This window comes from Passer montanus, unplaced genomic scaffold (assembly GCF_014805655.1).
Source record: "Passer montanus isolate IOZ18808 unplaced genomic scaffold, ASM1480565v1 scaffold1, whole genome shotgun sequence".
Classification (NCBI taxonomy): Eukaryota; Metazoa; Chordata; class Aves; order Passeriformes; family Passeridae; genus Passer; species Passer montanus.
In genome coordinates this window covers 2,950,527-2,965,158 of record NW_024356504.1, presented here as the reverse complement: position 1 = coordinate 2,965,158, position 14,632 = coordinate 2,950,527, and the positions used below count along the sequence as shown (strand labels likewise).

The following is a 14,632-nucleotide window of genomic DNA, read 5'->3' as shown; positions in this document are numbered from 1 at the left end:
TTCTCTTTTAAGTTAGGTAAGTGATATAACTGCACTTAAGAGGTCACAGAAGTGTTCCATAAAGGCACAAACACAAAAAGAAAGAGAGTAAGGATAGAGCTTTTTTTGCTACCTGTACTTCCCTATCTCTATGATTGTTATAAGCTAACCATCATGATTTGCTGTAGATCTTGCAGGTCACACTTTCTCTAAATTCTACCAATTCTGTCACAAAATACTTTCAAAGATAAAAAGGTGACATGAGGAAAAATGTTCTTAGTTCTTAGAAAAAGTGTTTCAGTAAGAATGTTGCTAATTTTGTTTGTGTTTTGGGGTGTGGAAGAAACTTTTAAGAATTAAGAAAAAGTAGAACTATTTATAAATGAATTTAATGATTAATCTAGAACTTTTACAAGTGAAGCTAATGATTCATAAAGGGCCAGTTGTCTTCAAGGATAAGTCTAGTTGTATATTATAATTGTATAAATCATGTGTTCAGTCCAGATTTATCTTCCTCCTTTTTAGTGCTGCACTGTCAGTGCTGGGTTTCTTTGGACAAAGATGTGGCTTTCTCTTGGGATCATCTTTTCTCTGGGAATACTAATTCCTGGAAAATTCAGCTTGAAATTGCAATATGACAGGTGAGTGTGAACAGGTTTCATGAAGAATTGTGCATGCAGTGAAAGTCCCAGAATCTGTGTATGAATAATAACAATTATGAGCTGGAAAACTGGACACAGGGTTACTAAGCTGTAAACTTTGTAAGATTGGGAAAGAAAACACGAAGATGGGAAATGAAGAATGAGTGAATCTAATCCAAGCCAAAAAAGACATAGCTACAGCTGTAGGAGCCACAGAATGGTTCTCAAATGCATCTCAGGATGCCCTGTTTCCATTAGTTGAAATGCATTTTGCTTAGCCTCTTTCATAATGAACTTTGAAACCAGATGCTGCAGGAGTAAAATGCCTTTTCTGACTATAAAGCAAGGGGTATGACTGAGCAAAATTATAGTTATTAATAAAAGACAGATTACATTATATGAAAAAGATAGTGAAGACCTGTTGCAGATCTGTAACAATTAAAAAAAAAAAAGCTAAGGGAGCTGTTCCAGACAATCATCACTCCAAGGTGTTCAGAGAATGAGATTATCACCTTTTTTTTATTACTGATTAATGTTTTGAAATGTATGAAATCTCTAATTATGCTTTGTTTTCCATTCTCAGTTGCACTTCAGAAAATGAGTGATGTAAAATTATTCTGTTTGCCTATCTAAACTGTTTTTGTTTCATTCACCCTTTCAAGGAGCTAGGTAGCTACCATTGTGGCAGCTGGGATTTGCAGGTGGGCATGAGCATAGTTTGGAGGCCACCTAGTCACATATAAGTTTACACATGGAATTTTCTAAAGCAAACAGAGAAAGTAATCTGGTGCTGAATGCCTCTAGATGAATTATAATCCTAGAATATAGTCATGAAAAGGACAGAAAATCAAGCAATACCTACAGCAAGTAAGTTCCCTCGTAGTGTACCCATTCAGCAGCACTCCTGGAAATTCTCCCAGCAGAGCATACAGACTCACTACTTCAATTGTATTATTTCCTTGGATAATATTTAGTCTTTAGATTTGTATCAGAGATGCAGTTAGAGCCTGATTTCAGTGAATAGAATTCAGCAGATCCCTGGTAATATATTTTTCATTTTTGTTTCTAATTATTGTCCAGAATTGAACCTGTCTAGTACGTGCATGGAATTTAAAAACAGGTACTGAATGGTCAGTGTGACTTTGGGTGGGCAGCACCTGCACAAAGACCAAATTATTAGTAAAGCCCATTTTCATTGTCCTCCGCTCTGTTTAACAATGAAATGAAATATCCAATCTATGAGCATCCAAGGACACATAGCTTGTGCTGAGAACAGTCCTTTCATTTGTTAAGCAAGCTTAACTGTAGAATTTTAAAAATTGTAGTTCTCTTGTGGTCACATGGGCTGACTTTGCACTTCTCCACTGAGAAACTTAGTTCATAATCATAAACAAATGTATGCTTTCTAATCTTAATTTACTATTAAAAATAGTTTGTCTCCACACTGGCTATTGTGAAAGGTTTATCAGTAAATAAGAGCTGGCCATCTGGCAGCAATCTGACTGTCTGGAATTTCTCTGATTTGGTGTAATTAAGACATAATGTCAATGAGGATAGAAAGATATTACAGGATATTGTTTCCCTTCCTGATAGACAAAGAACATAGCAAGCCTAGGCATTCAGAGAGAATAAACTCTGAACTGCAGCTGAGATGTTTATTCTGCTAGCAAAGATGTTTATCCTGCATCTACAAGGTTTATTAAAGACAACATGACTGTTGCACCATTCCTGTGTGCAATACAAGTGTAATCCTTTCCCCCCATAGATATGGGGCCATTGGCATCTCATAAAGCAGTAGTAAACTGCCTGTTTTAACTATCAGGTTCTCACTCAGAAAAGGTGATATGCTCAGAGAGATGTAAAAAACCCACAAATCCCTCTATTTCTCTGGGGATAAAGTGAATGAATAGTGAATTCTATTTGCATGTATATTAAGCTGATAATTGTACATTCCTGCATGGAAGCACAAAAGATGGCAGTTGCAGTTCAGATGATGAGAGCACATTATGTTGATGACTATAATGACCATGGCTTGCTTTTGCAACAAGAATTTCTGCTACAAAAGCTTTAAAATGTAAAATGTTCATTTTTTATACTTGTCTGGTAAAGACTCCATTGAAGTCACAAAAAGAGGCTGTGAAGCAGTTTTTGGTTGCTGGCAAGCACGAAAGTTTCTAGTATTCCCCATTCTATTCTGTTCTCATCAGTAGTGGATAACTGGTCTCCCCCCTTTGAGTAATGCAATGTAGTCATCAGCATCCACTCCTCACTCTGAAACCCTTTCACCAGAAACATCACACTCACTGTCAGTCCTGGAAAGCTGATCTGAACACTGAACACTGAACAAAAAATACAAAAAACTTCCAAGGGCATTTTTAACAGAACATACTGATTTGCTTTTTCTGCATTTCCATCCATTTTAATTTGTTCTTTGTAAACTTCAATTATTTTCATCAGATTAAGCCTGTAGTAGATGAAATTTTCATATGATCTCATGAAAACATATGCTAAGACACTGGATTCTGTGAGTCTTTTCTAGAAATATAAAATGCTAGATTCTGTACTAGAAATTTTTATTTCTTGTGAATTGAGTAAGAATATGCAGTTCTGGAGACAACAATATTCGCTATTTTGGAATAAATTGGCTATTCTCATGAAAAGCAGTTTGTGGACATCTCAAGTTCTTAGCAACGTTAATTTATCATGACTATCAAAAGTTTCTGCATGCTTAAATAGACCAGTCAAGCACAAAGTGAATCTGTAACAATTGAATAAATCCCAAATGTGAGGGGAAGAAAGTGACATCTTATCAAATAAACAATTTATCATGTATTAACAATGCCCTCATTCTGGCCCTGGTCCTGCAAAGGCAGAAACACACATCAGGGCTCATGCAAGCAGTTGGCTTCTGCAAAGCTTGTATGGTGAATAAAGCACTGCCACTGGCGAGGAAACAGAGTGGTTAATGCTCTAGCAACAGAAAAGTCACATCACTTCTGTTTGCAGCCAAAAGATTCCACAAATTCATAATTCAGAGGTGTTTTTGTTGGAACAGCACTGTTACATGCTCTGTCTTCCTTCTACATAACAAAATATGTCCTTTTGACTTCTGAAATCATGGATACTTTAACAGACCTTAAAACTGATCTTGTTTCTCTACTGAATTTCCAGGGATCAGGTTCTGCATATTGTACCAGAAACATTTCAGCAAGCCCAGAATCTTCAACTTCTTTGCAGTACTTTCATGGTAAGTAAAAATAACCACATGTGCCCAACAAACAGAGTGGAGTCTTGGGCTGTAAAACAGATATGCATGTAGCTTATGACAGGAATAAATGTTAAAGTAAACTACAAAAAAGCTTTATTTAACTTTTTTTTTTCTTATTGTAGTGTGGAATTGCCCTTCTACTACCTGAATGAATTTATATGAAAATATTAGTTTCTTAGCATAGCTGAGTGAAAATGCTGCTCCTTATCAGTGGTGTCTGGTGTCTAAGCCTGTGCTGTATGCTCTTTGAAAAGATGACTGGGGAGTTACCAGGACACTTTGAAGGAAATCTTTCATTTGTTGATATGCAACTACTCTATCTTTAATATAGTTCTCATTCTGAAAACAGAGCTTCATTTGTGAATTTCTTTCTTCTCTGCCCAGCTGGACTTGTGGAAACCCCTGCTGCCTGAAGACATCAGGGCTGGGGAAGACCTGCACATAAGAGTCCCAGCCCCTCTGGTGCAGGAGGTGAAAAACAGCTTAGCTCAGCATATGATCTCTTACAGGTACAATCTCTAATACCTTGGTGGGGAAGGCTGGCTCTAATAATCTTCATTGCTATCAGAACAGGACCAAGCCCTATCTGATAAAGTCAGCTAGTATTGGCAATAGGACCCAACCTTTGTTCCAAATGCCTCCAAGTTACCTTGACCAGCCAAACACAGAGATGCTGTATGAACCTTTAAAAGCCCATTCCCCTCTGCCCTATGTACTTCCCTTCCACCTAGCCTGGACAGTGAGTCTGGAACTGGAACCTGTGACAGCCCAATCTGTCTTGTTTCCTGCTGTGGCCTTCTTAGCAGTCACTGAGAAGATGGCACTTGGATATATGACTCAATTTTTTAGTCTGACCTCAAGAGGCCAAAGTTGGTGTAACCACTACTTATAAGAACATACTTTCCTCTTGGAAAGCATGGATATCTGACTGGAGGGTCCTTCCTCTTCTGGAGAGCCCAAAGGTTTAATTGGTGTCACTGCAGGGAAACAGTCTCTAGCTCTCCTTTTCCCTTTCCTGTCTCTTGTTACTCCTCTGATTTGGAGAGGAGACCTTTCAAAATGAATATTCAGCCACTTTCTTCAAAAGCTGCATTTTTTTACCCCTATCCCCTTCACGAGGCTGGTGAGAATTTCCTGGCACATCCCAGCTTAGGACAGAGATCCCAGTGGCAGGTGGGCACTATGCACACAACTGGGAGCCACAACCTGCAAATATCCCACAATGTTTTATCACACCTACATAGCCACATCTTCCCTTACTTGCAACCAGAAGATCTAATCCAGATACAAACAGTGTTTAAAAAGGAAAATGGGATTAAATAAGAGCTATTCCTCACACAGTCCTGCTCCCTTTTAGAACTGACTTTTTCAGGTAATCAGTAGTTAATTTAATTTAGCAGTATTTAATATAAATACCCCTGTAGTCTTTCAGGGCTGATGACAAACAGCGTATGGGCATACACTGACATTTACCAATCAAGGATGAGTTTAAGGAGGATTGGTGTCACTTCAAAGCTGTTTTGAGTTAAAGCTGATCTTGACATCCTGCATCTTGCCTGACAAGTTCCTTTAGTAAGTGTGATGCCTTGACAACCAGAGATGAAGAGATACGAGGTTGGAGCCAATACAAATTATCTAGTATGAGGTTTAGATATTCAGTACTTAGACAACATCCCAGAAGTAAAGATATTTACTTTTTTTATGCCAAGACTCTTAATTTTCTAATGGTTTCAACTGATTCTAGTGGAAATTTAAATACTAAGCTGAAATTAGCATCTCAAATTTGTTTTCCCTTGGCCAGAACTGTATCTACCTTACATAGGGTTCTAAAGAAAGAGAGGAGTAATTATTAGTCATGATGAAAATTTTGGGTATGTATTGCAAAGAGGCTGAGATGAGTACAACAATAATAGAGTCAAAGTTCCTATAACAGATTCAAAGCAGGAACTACCTGTTAGAAGGCAAGTGGCATGCAGGGAAGGTAACATGGCAGTCAGGTATATAATGATAGAGACATAGATGACAAATTATAATAAGGACATCAATATTCCAACTGCGTCAGACTCTTCTCCAGAGCACTGATAAGCTATTTTGTGTGTGTGGTTTCACTTAATGGAAATTTTCACTGCCTGAATTTTAGTTTGAAGTTCAGATGTGAATAAACATCAAAGCTCAGACTGAAAGTTAAAAAGTTTCTTTACATGCAGTTCCTAGAAATGCTTATAAGTGCCACTGTCAGCAGAAAAGCCTGTTAGCACTTCCAGCATTTGAGATTAACAGTGTTGGAGCTACCTTTGCAATTGTCTTATCGCAAGCGTTTACAATGAGCACAGATTTACAGCAGTTACTAGGGGCTGATTGCAGTGAGGAAGAACAGCCTCTCATCCAAAGTCCACTGAAGCCAAGGAAAAGGTTTTATGGACTCCTTGGATCATGGAATTATGCCTGTGCTATACTAGTTTCTGAGCTATTTTTGTAGCTAAAAAGCAAAAAAAGCTATTTGAAGGAAATAAGGAGTTTCTTCTGATTTCTGCAAATTGCAATAAATGTTTCTGTGAAATCTTTGTAAATTCAAAATGTCTCACTAAAATACAATAAAATATAATCTTATTTTTTTCTCCTTCGCTTCCTTTTCCCAAAGGTGGTATTTTTTGAATTTTGCTCAAAAATAGAAGAGGTGAAGAAAATAAAATCTTGAATTTTTTCCTTGGTAGAAAATTGACAACTTAAAAAATCTGGTAAAAATTATTATTGTTAAAACCCTGTGAAAATCTCAGTACTTTGAACTTTGTTTTACATGAAAATAACTGTAATGCTGATGGTGATGATCTTGGCAGGCAAATCACAACAGAAGAGGTTAAATCCTTTTGTTTGCTGATGTAAGCAATGAACCCACTATGACAGTTCTGCAGTAACTGTTCAGAATTGTTTTCTATTCTATCCTCCCTCTCCCTGTCTTTCAGAGTCCTAATACCTGATGTGCAGAAACTTGTGGATCAGAGCATGCCAAGAGAGAGGAGCAGCCACAGACAGGTCTCAGGAGGTTATGTCTACACTGAATACCATCCAATGGAAGAGGTAAAGAAAAACCTAAGCCTGCTTGTGTACTTTGTTGTTTTCTGTTCTGTAAATGCCACAGAAGGCGATTCTGTGTTTGCAGAAAGCTCAGCTAAAGTCAGTGGACCTGTTTCTGACTTTCTTTTTTAAAGAATCAGTCCTTACTTTCTGACCAGAATCCCAACCTGGTTGAATTGAATATGGATTTGCCATTGATTTTTATTAAATCTGCACTGAACAAAATATAAATGCTCTGTGAGAAGCAGCTGCACTGTTTTGCAGATAATATTCTGTGTTTTGGCTGGTTTGCTACCTTTCTACCCTGTCATCCTTTATTATTTAGCATTTATTCATTTAAGTCCCAGATTGTTTGGTGCTGAGGCAATTGTGAAGTGCAATGGCCATTGTAGTGTCTGAAATTCCAGTGGGTGAACAGTGGGACTTTCTACTTCTGTAGAAAGAGGTAATTTAAGGGCAGGTTTTTGGCACTTTAGGAGAAAACAATGTCTTAAGGGTGGGCACTGATGACTTGGTGCCATATTCCATGCACCAGTTGGCAAACCTGGACAAAAGCAGTGTATGGTGGCAATACTTCCTCTTAGCTGCATAATAAAAATAACAGAACAAAGTCAACCCTCATGTAGGTTTTGCTTGAGCTACCCATTGAGGATGACTGCTGCTGACTCAGATGTGGAAAATCAGTGCTGATAGGGACAAGACTCTTTTGAAGAGTTGATGGTGTGGCTTCATGTCTGGTGAGCTCAGCAGGAAGATGCCCACTAGGATGGGCATGTTGAATGAGATCCAGAATGGAGAATCTGTGTCACATTGCAGCAATGTTCCCTTTTAATACCCAGTGAGATACAGCCATCCCTTTGCACAGAGGCATGTGAAACACCTTCCATGCCTGTAAGTGACATCACAGACTGAAATAAACTCTGGGGAAAATGTTGCTTGTCTAAACAAAAGAAAATGTTTTAATCTGGAAATGGAAGTGGAAAAGAGAAGGAAACTCCCACTTTGGACAAGAATTCTTTGCAACGATTTCAGATTTATCAATGGATGACTCAGATCCAGAAGAACAACAGTGAGCTGGTGACTCAGCACATCCTGGGGAAGACATTTGAGAATCGAACAATGTATTACCTACAGGTAAGGGAGGAAATTTCCCTTAATAATAAAACATATCTTAACAAAAAAAGAAAAGTACTCAGGAGAAGACAGGATTCAGATGTTTCCTAAGATAGCATTTATCCCAATTCACTGAAATAACAGGAGATGGCTTTACTCCTCTACATTATGGTAAGATTTGCCAACTTTCACAGACACTATCATTATGAGCTTGCTATTGCTATTATGTACTGAAAACAACAAATTTAACTGAAGCCTTGTTTAGAAATACAAATCAAGCTGAAACTAGCTTGGCAACAGCTGTGTGTGAGGATAAAGACTTTTAGTTTGTTATTTTTATTACTTTTTACAGCAGATAGCCCTTCTGCTAGCAGTATTCCATGACTTTTTTTATTGGACACATAGTGAAAACCATAGTCTTCATATTTGGGTTAGTTATTGCCTATCTGTTCCTATCATTGAGTAGTATTAGACATCCTGCCTTTTTGTTACTCCCCTTCTAAAAACAAAAAAAAATTTAAAATCTTCAACTAAGAGCAACCACTCCTGTGAATAATGAATACAAATGAAAAAGGAAAAAAAGAAACTGTTCTATTAACTGTTCTGTTTACACTTCTGCTCAACAGATACTTTAAAACTCATGCCTTCTAATACTATAAAGATGGGGATATAAGGAAAAAGAGCTTGTCATAAAGATGTCTGTAATAATAATAACAATAATAATAATCTCAGATGGCTCAATGGCATATCATGGTACTTCTTTTACTTTCTTGTATCACATTAAGCTGTTTTATTGCAATGTAACAGTTTTTAAATTGTCACATTTACATTCTCTCAGATCAGCCAACCATCAGATAAAACCAAAAAGATAATTTGGATGGACTGTGGGATTCATGCCAGAGAATGGATCTCTCCAGCCTTCTGTCAGTGGTTTGTGAAAGAAGTGAGTCCTTACTCTTTCATTTAGATAAAAAGCAAACCATATCAATTTGGATGCTTCCGTTATCTTTTCTATTTTGGTACTAAGTATTATGCTTTTCTCTTAAAATATGATTTGCAAAATTAGTGTATAGTACAGATATCTGTGGAGAACAAAGTCCAAAGCACAGTTTGAGATATGGGACAATATTAATTAGTGCGCCAGTTCCTCCAGCTGAATGTTTCTAAAGCTTTCCAAAACTTGGTATCAACATCACCTTTTCTCACAAAGGCTGTTAGATCAAGCCTCTCTCTACCAAAAAGCCACAATCCTCCTGAAATAAATCCTTAATCTATGATATAACATAACCCCTAATCTATGATATAGCAATGTTCCATGTGTATAGAAAAAGTACCTGGCACACTGGGGATCAAGTAGGTGTTGGGCACCATGGTGATGTCCAGGAGTGAGTAATCACTGGATGATAGTTCTAAACTCACTCTTTGCAGTGATTACCACCAAATTATCTGCTCAGTGCTCTGTATATTTTCTTTTCAGATTCTTCAAAATCACAAAACTGACCCAAAGATAAGCAGATTTCTGCAGAATTTGGACCTCTATGTCTTGCCAGTCCTCAATATTGATGGCTACATCTATTCCTGGGAAACAGTAAGTAGTGAAAATCCAGGAACTAGACTGAAAGTTAGATGTGCCCAGCACGTTTTGTTACTTTTAGATACCGTCATAGCAATTATACTTAAACAGAAAACAGTGATATTCTCATAAATCCTTTCATGGCAGAGAGATTTTGTTTCTTCTGTGAAAAATCAGTGATCACTTGAAATGATCTAAATATTGCTAGCAAATGAGACTTGGGAAGACAAACCTACAAGATCAATTGGTTTGGGGATTCTGGGGATAGGATTACTTCTTTGATAACAGCTCAAGGCTTGGTTGATGGACTTAAGTACGTCTGGAAGAGTTATTCATTCATAAAGGATGTCAAGTAGCAGATGTGTCTTAGAACCTTTGCACAGCACAGGAGGAGAATTGGTCAAATATCAGGCTATTTGGTTATGGAAGAGGTGTGCCCTTCCAAATAATCTTCCTTTTCTGATATAGACAATAATGCAAAATGTTGGCCTTCAGCCACTCTCACCACGCTTTTAGGCCTCTGTGCCTAGTTGAAGCACCTTTTAATACAGGACCTTTGGATGGCCCATGGCTACCACTCTGTGGATTGGGCTGTCTCCCACCTTGCTCCCCAGCAGGTGTGGGGCATACCAAATGCTGCACTTGGATGCACAGGTAGTTCATCTGGGAAGCTCATGCAGGTAGCGCAGTGAGGTCTGCACAGAACCTGTGTAGCTGTGAGTATAGCAGGGAACCAGGGGGCAGTAGCAAGATTAACTGACAAAAAATAATTAATTTTTCTGAATCTGAAACATGTTATCATCTCTTATGACTCATAATGCCTTGCTTAGGAGTACTACACTGCACAGAAGCAGCTGAGTACTACAGAAAAAGCATACTTAAAAAAAAAAGAAAAAGTTCAGGAAGCTTATTTCAGAGTGAACACAGGTTTGTGGCTGATGACAGACTGGCTGTAGTAGATGAATTGTTCTGCCACTGAGCTTTATCACCCTTGCACATGGAGTTGTAGTCTTACAATACCAGGGTTAGTTAGAATGCAGAGGTCAAAAGAAAGGGGTATTTACACCATATAATCACTGGGCCATATGGATCAATGAGTTTTTATTATGTAACAGAAGTTACTTTTCTTCAGGATCGTTTGTGGAGGAAAAGCCGTTCTCCATATGAGAATGGCACCTGCTATGGCACAGATCTGAACCGAAACTTCAATTCATCCTGGGGCAGTAAGTTTGAAGTATTTCAGATCATGAACATAAAAATAAAGCAAGAGTAATAACTAGTTTCTGAAATAAAATGTAGTCCTTCAAGAATGGAATATTCACCTTGTTTTCATCAAGGCATGTGTAAAAATAAAACCCTCGTTTGTCAAAATATTAACTCATTGACTTTCAACCAGCACTTATTTTTGTGAGCAGAAAATTTCTCTTATGTAAGTATACCTCTAATTCACTGCAGGAGCAAGCATCAGCTCTAGGCAGGAATGTTAAGAGTTAGTCACTTAACAGCCAGTATTTACATTTGCCATGAATTTCAAGGAGCCTCCAAAGCTTCCCTGGTGTGTGGTACACTGTGGTGGTGTCAGAGTGTTTTTGTTGCAGCCTTCCTGTAAATGTGCAATAAATATTTTAGTCTTGCATCAAATTTTAGTTGCTACCTACTGAGTGTAATGTTAAAGTCCCACTGAGCTGTCTAGTCCCCTGCCCACATAAACACATGCCTTAACACTCCAGGGTAAATTTCCCAGTTCCTTCTGAACTGGTGTTCTATATTTCTCCATTGATTCAGTGTTTGTATTCCTCCCCAGGTGTTGGTGCATCCTTTAACTGCAGCAGTGATGTCTTCTGTGGATCTGGACCAGAATCAGAGCCTGAGACAAGAGCTGTGGCTCAGTTTATCAAAAGCAAGAAGAGTGACATTTTGTGCTATTTAACAATTCACTCCTATGGACAGCTCATCCTCAGCCCATATGGTTCCACAACTAAACCTCCAAGTAACAACGAAGAACTGGTAGGGCAAAACATTTATCTTCTACCTTTTAAGAGAGCAAGTACAGGCAGTAGCACCTGGTACAACGTTACTTGCACTCTTGCCTTTCCTTCAGAGGAGCTGGGCTTGTTCAAGGACTTGGCTTGAACAGAGTTACTGCTTCTCTGTTCAGCATCAGTAAAGTTTTTTTTGCCTCATAAATCCTAATTCTTCATCTTAAATCAGGAAAACTGAACTACTACAGATAGTGTTAATGCAAAACAATGTAAGTGGAAAAGAGCACTAACTTTCACTGCATACAAGAATGAATTCACACTTTAGGATGCCAGCACATTATACACATATGGTTATCATGATTGTGTCCAGAAAGGGTATTCCAAATATGCTTAGAAAAATGGGAGCAAAGTAAGTACCTGTTTCTTGGTTACTTCTTCCCTCAGTTTCTTAGTGTTCTGATTTAAGTTCACTTATGTGTGTATTTATGAAGATTCAAGTAGATTAAGCACTAGCCAAAGCATGAGGGATTTGGGTTTGGACTTCTTATGAATCATTGGAAAAGTAATTCATTTTGTCTATGGGTCAGTTTCAAAGGGATAGAGAGCCTATGGCAATAAAAAAAGTAAGAGGTCAATCACTGCTGTAGTCAGTACCAGTGTGTTATAAAGGTGATCATATGTAAATGTAAAGCTGGAAGAGACAAAAATTTTGGTCCACTCAAAATAATTGCCAAAGGTACTGCCACTGATGCGAAGGCTGTTCCTGTTTTGAATTTCCAGATGCAAGTTGCAAAGGAAGCAGCTGCTGCATTGACAGGAAAGTATGGGACCAGCTACAAAGTAGGACCACCTTCTTTAATTCTATGTAAGTTTTTTTATGTTTCCATTTGACTACTCTGTTTTTCAAAGAATTGTGTCACATACATCAGCAAGTACTGTTTTGCTGAGTTTCTACCTTGAGTAATGTTTAAAGGGCTGTTTTGGTGCAACATGTCAGCAGCAGTCATTTGAATACAAAATAACTCTGTAAGTTAGAAAGCTGACTGCAGGAATGGACGAAGCATTGATCAGAAGCTAGTTCCTACATGGATTCCTCACAGATCCATCACAGGGGACAGAAGGAGACTGGTGATAGATCATCCTGACCTTGCTGAAGTCAGCAGCAAAACTCCTATTTGTCTTCATGGGACTCAAGCAAAAATTAAAATCCCAATCAGGTCTACAGTTACTTCATCAGACATTATCACATGGCAGCTGCTTGTAATTCTGTGTGAAATACATCGGTTTCAGCCCTGTTCCTAATAGACTGGATGGCCACATCACGAACATATCACAGCTAATATGAGTTGACAGCCTATGCAAAGAGGATTGAGGGCCCTAGAGACTGCCTAGTAAACCCAATATTTTCCCAGTAAGCAATACGTCACGCTAGTCAGTGAGAACAGTGAGTAGTTGGCTCCAGAACCCATGTGGTTTGCATATTCCAGTGGCTGCCTCTGCCAGTCCCCAAGTGCCAGTCCCAGAAGCACAGACTGCATGAGCAATGCAGTGTAAGTTTAATGCAACTTGCCTGTGCCTAGGGCTGCATTTTGGCAGGGTTTGTACTTACACTGAATAGGTAAGGAAAACAATTCACAAGGAAGATGTACAGAGATATAGGGAGAAGCCAGAAATTTTTGAGGTTTGACCAAAATTATGCTTTTAAAAATACATATATAAATTCTAGTCAGTATCCATGTAGGAAATGAAGTACAAGAACAGATAAATGTCCAATCCATCTTGTACCCTACATTAGTCACAGTAAAATGCTAAAAACACAGAATCCCTGAAACTTATCTCTTGTTATTGTTCAGTGCCATCTTATGAAGAACTGTGTCACTTAGAAAACTCCACATACTTTTAGTATAGCTAAGAATTACAGCACCTAGACACTGTTCTCCATGTCACAGTGATATATGGTTACTGCTTAGTTCAGGGATTCTGGTAGAAACTTGTATTAACTCTAACAAGAAGTATTTTTAAAGAACCATGCTTAATACAAATATCTCCTCTCTATTTTTAAATTCACAGACAATAACTCAGGCTCCTCACGAGACTGGGCCCACATGATCGGCATTCCGTTCTCCTACACGTTTGAACTGCGGGACACGGGCACTCATGGCTTCGTTCTCCCTGCTAACCAAATCCAGCCCACGTGTGAGGAGACTATGTTGGCTGTGACGACGATCATAGACTACGTTGATAAGAAGTACTTTACAAATGGAGATGTGGTGCTGACCTCCAGCAGCTTGGGCCTGAGCCTTTGTCTGAGTATTGTACTTACATGGTCTGTTTCTTAAAAGCAGCTTAGAGAACCCAGCATGAGTCTTGCATGAAAAATATAATGTCCCCTCAAAAATAAAAAGTTACATCAGGAAAGGAATTTAATGTCAAGTATTTCAATAAAGGCTCATCCCATCAAATAAAAGGACTTGTGGTTTGATAGCTATGTTTTTGGGAAGAAGGAAAAGATAAAGAGCTGTGGCAATTTCCCAAGCTTCACTTGCTGGCTCTGCTTAGTCTTTAAATGACCTTAAAACATCAACTCATGACAACTACCCATGAGGACAGAGCACTATTACTCCCTGTTTCTTTGGAGCATGTTTTTAGGGGCTCACCTGGGCCTGTGCAGCCCTTCTGTCAGCCACAGTCCTGATCTGTCACTATTTACCTTACTGCCTGAACCCACTGACTTCTGCGTGTTGCTGGACTTAGCAGGATACCCGTGAGGCTTAAAAGTCCTCAAATCCCACTACAGAAAATTGGATGGCTTCCTTGTCCTCCACTTTCCTTCCCTAATCTGCCACATTGGGATTTGCTAGAAAGTACAGGGCCTCAAAAGCTGGTGAAAGGTCATGATTAGGAAACCATCTACAACAGTCTGAAGCAAGCTGAAGAGTTGAATTGGTACAAGCATGTAGGGACAGAGAAGAGGTGTGGCCCTGTCACTTAGATGTGGTCA

The 14,632-nt window shown here is 38.6% G+C and overlaps 1 protein-coding gene across 1 annotated transcript; it reads left to right on the top strand.

The window, feature by feature from the left end:
- The first annotated feature begins 540 nt into the window (after nt 1–540).
- CPO (carboxypeptidase O) lies at nt 541–13,970 on the top strand. Its single transcript, XM_039699740.1, has 11 exons — nt 541–620; nt 3,792–3,867; nt 4,273–4,397; nt 6,852–6,966; nt 7,996–8,097; nt 8,915–9,019; nt 9,554–9,664; nt 10,782–10,872; nt 11,454–11,656; nt 12,412–12,496; nt 13,702–13,970. Exons 1-11 carry the CDS (start codon nt 541–543, stop codon nt 13,968–13,970), a joined length of 1,362 nt encoding a protein of 453 aa, XP_039555674.1.
- The last annotated feature ends 662 nt before the right edge of the window (nt 13,971–14,632 follow it).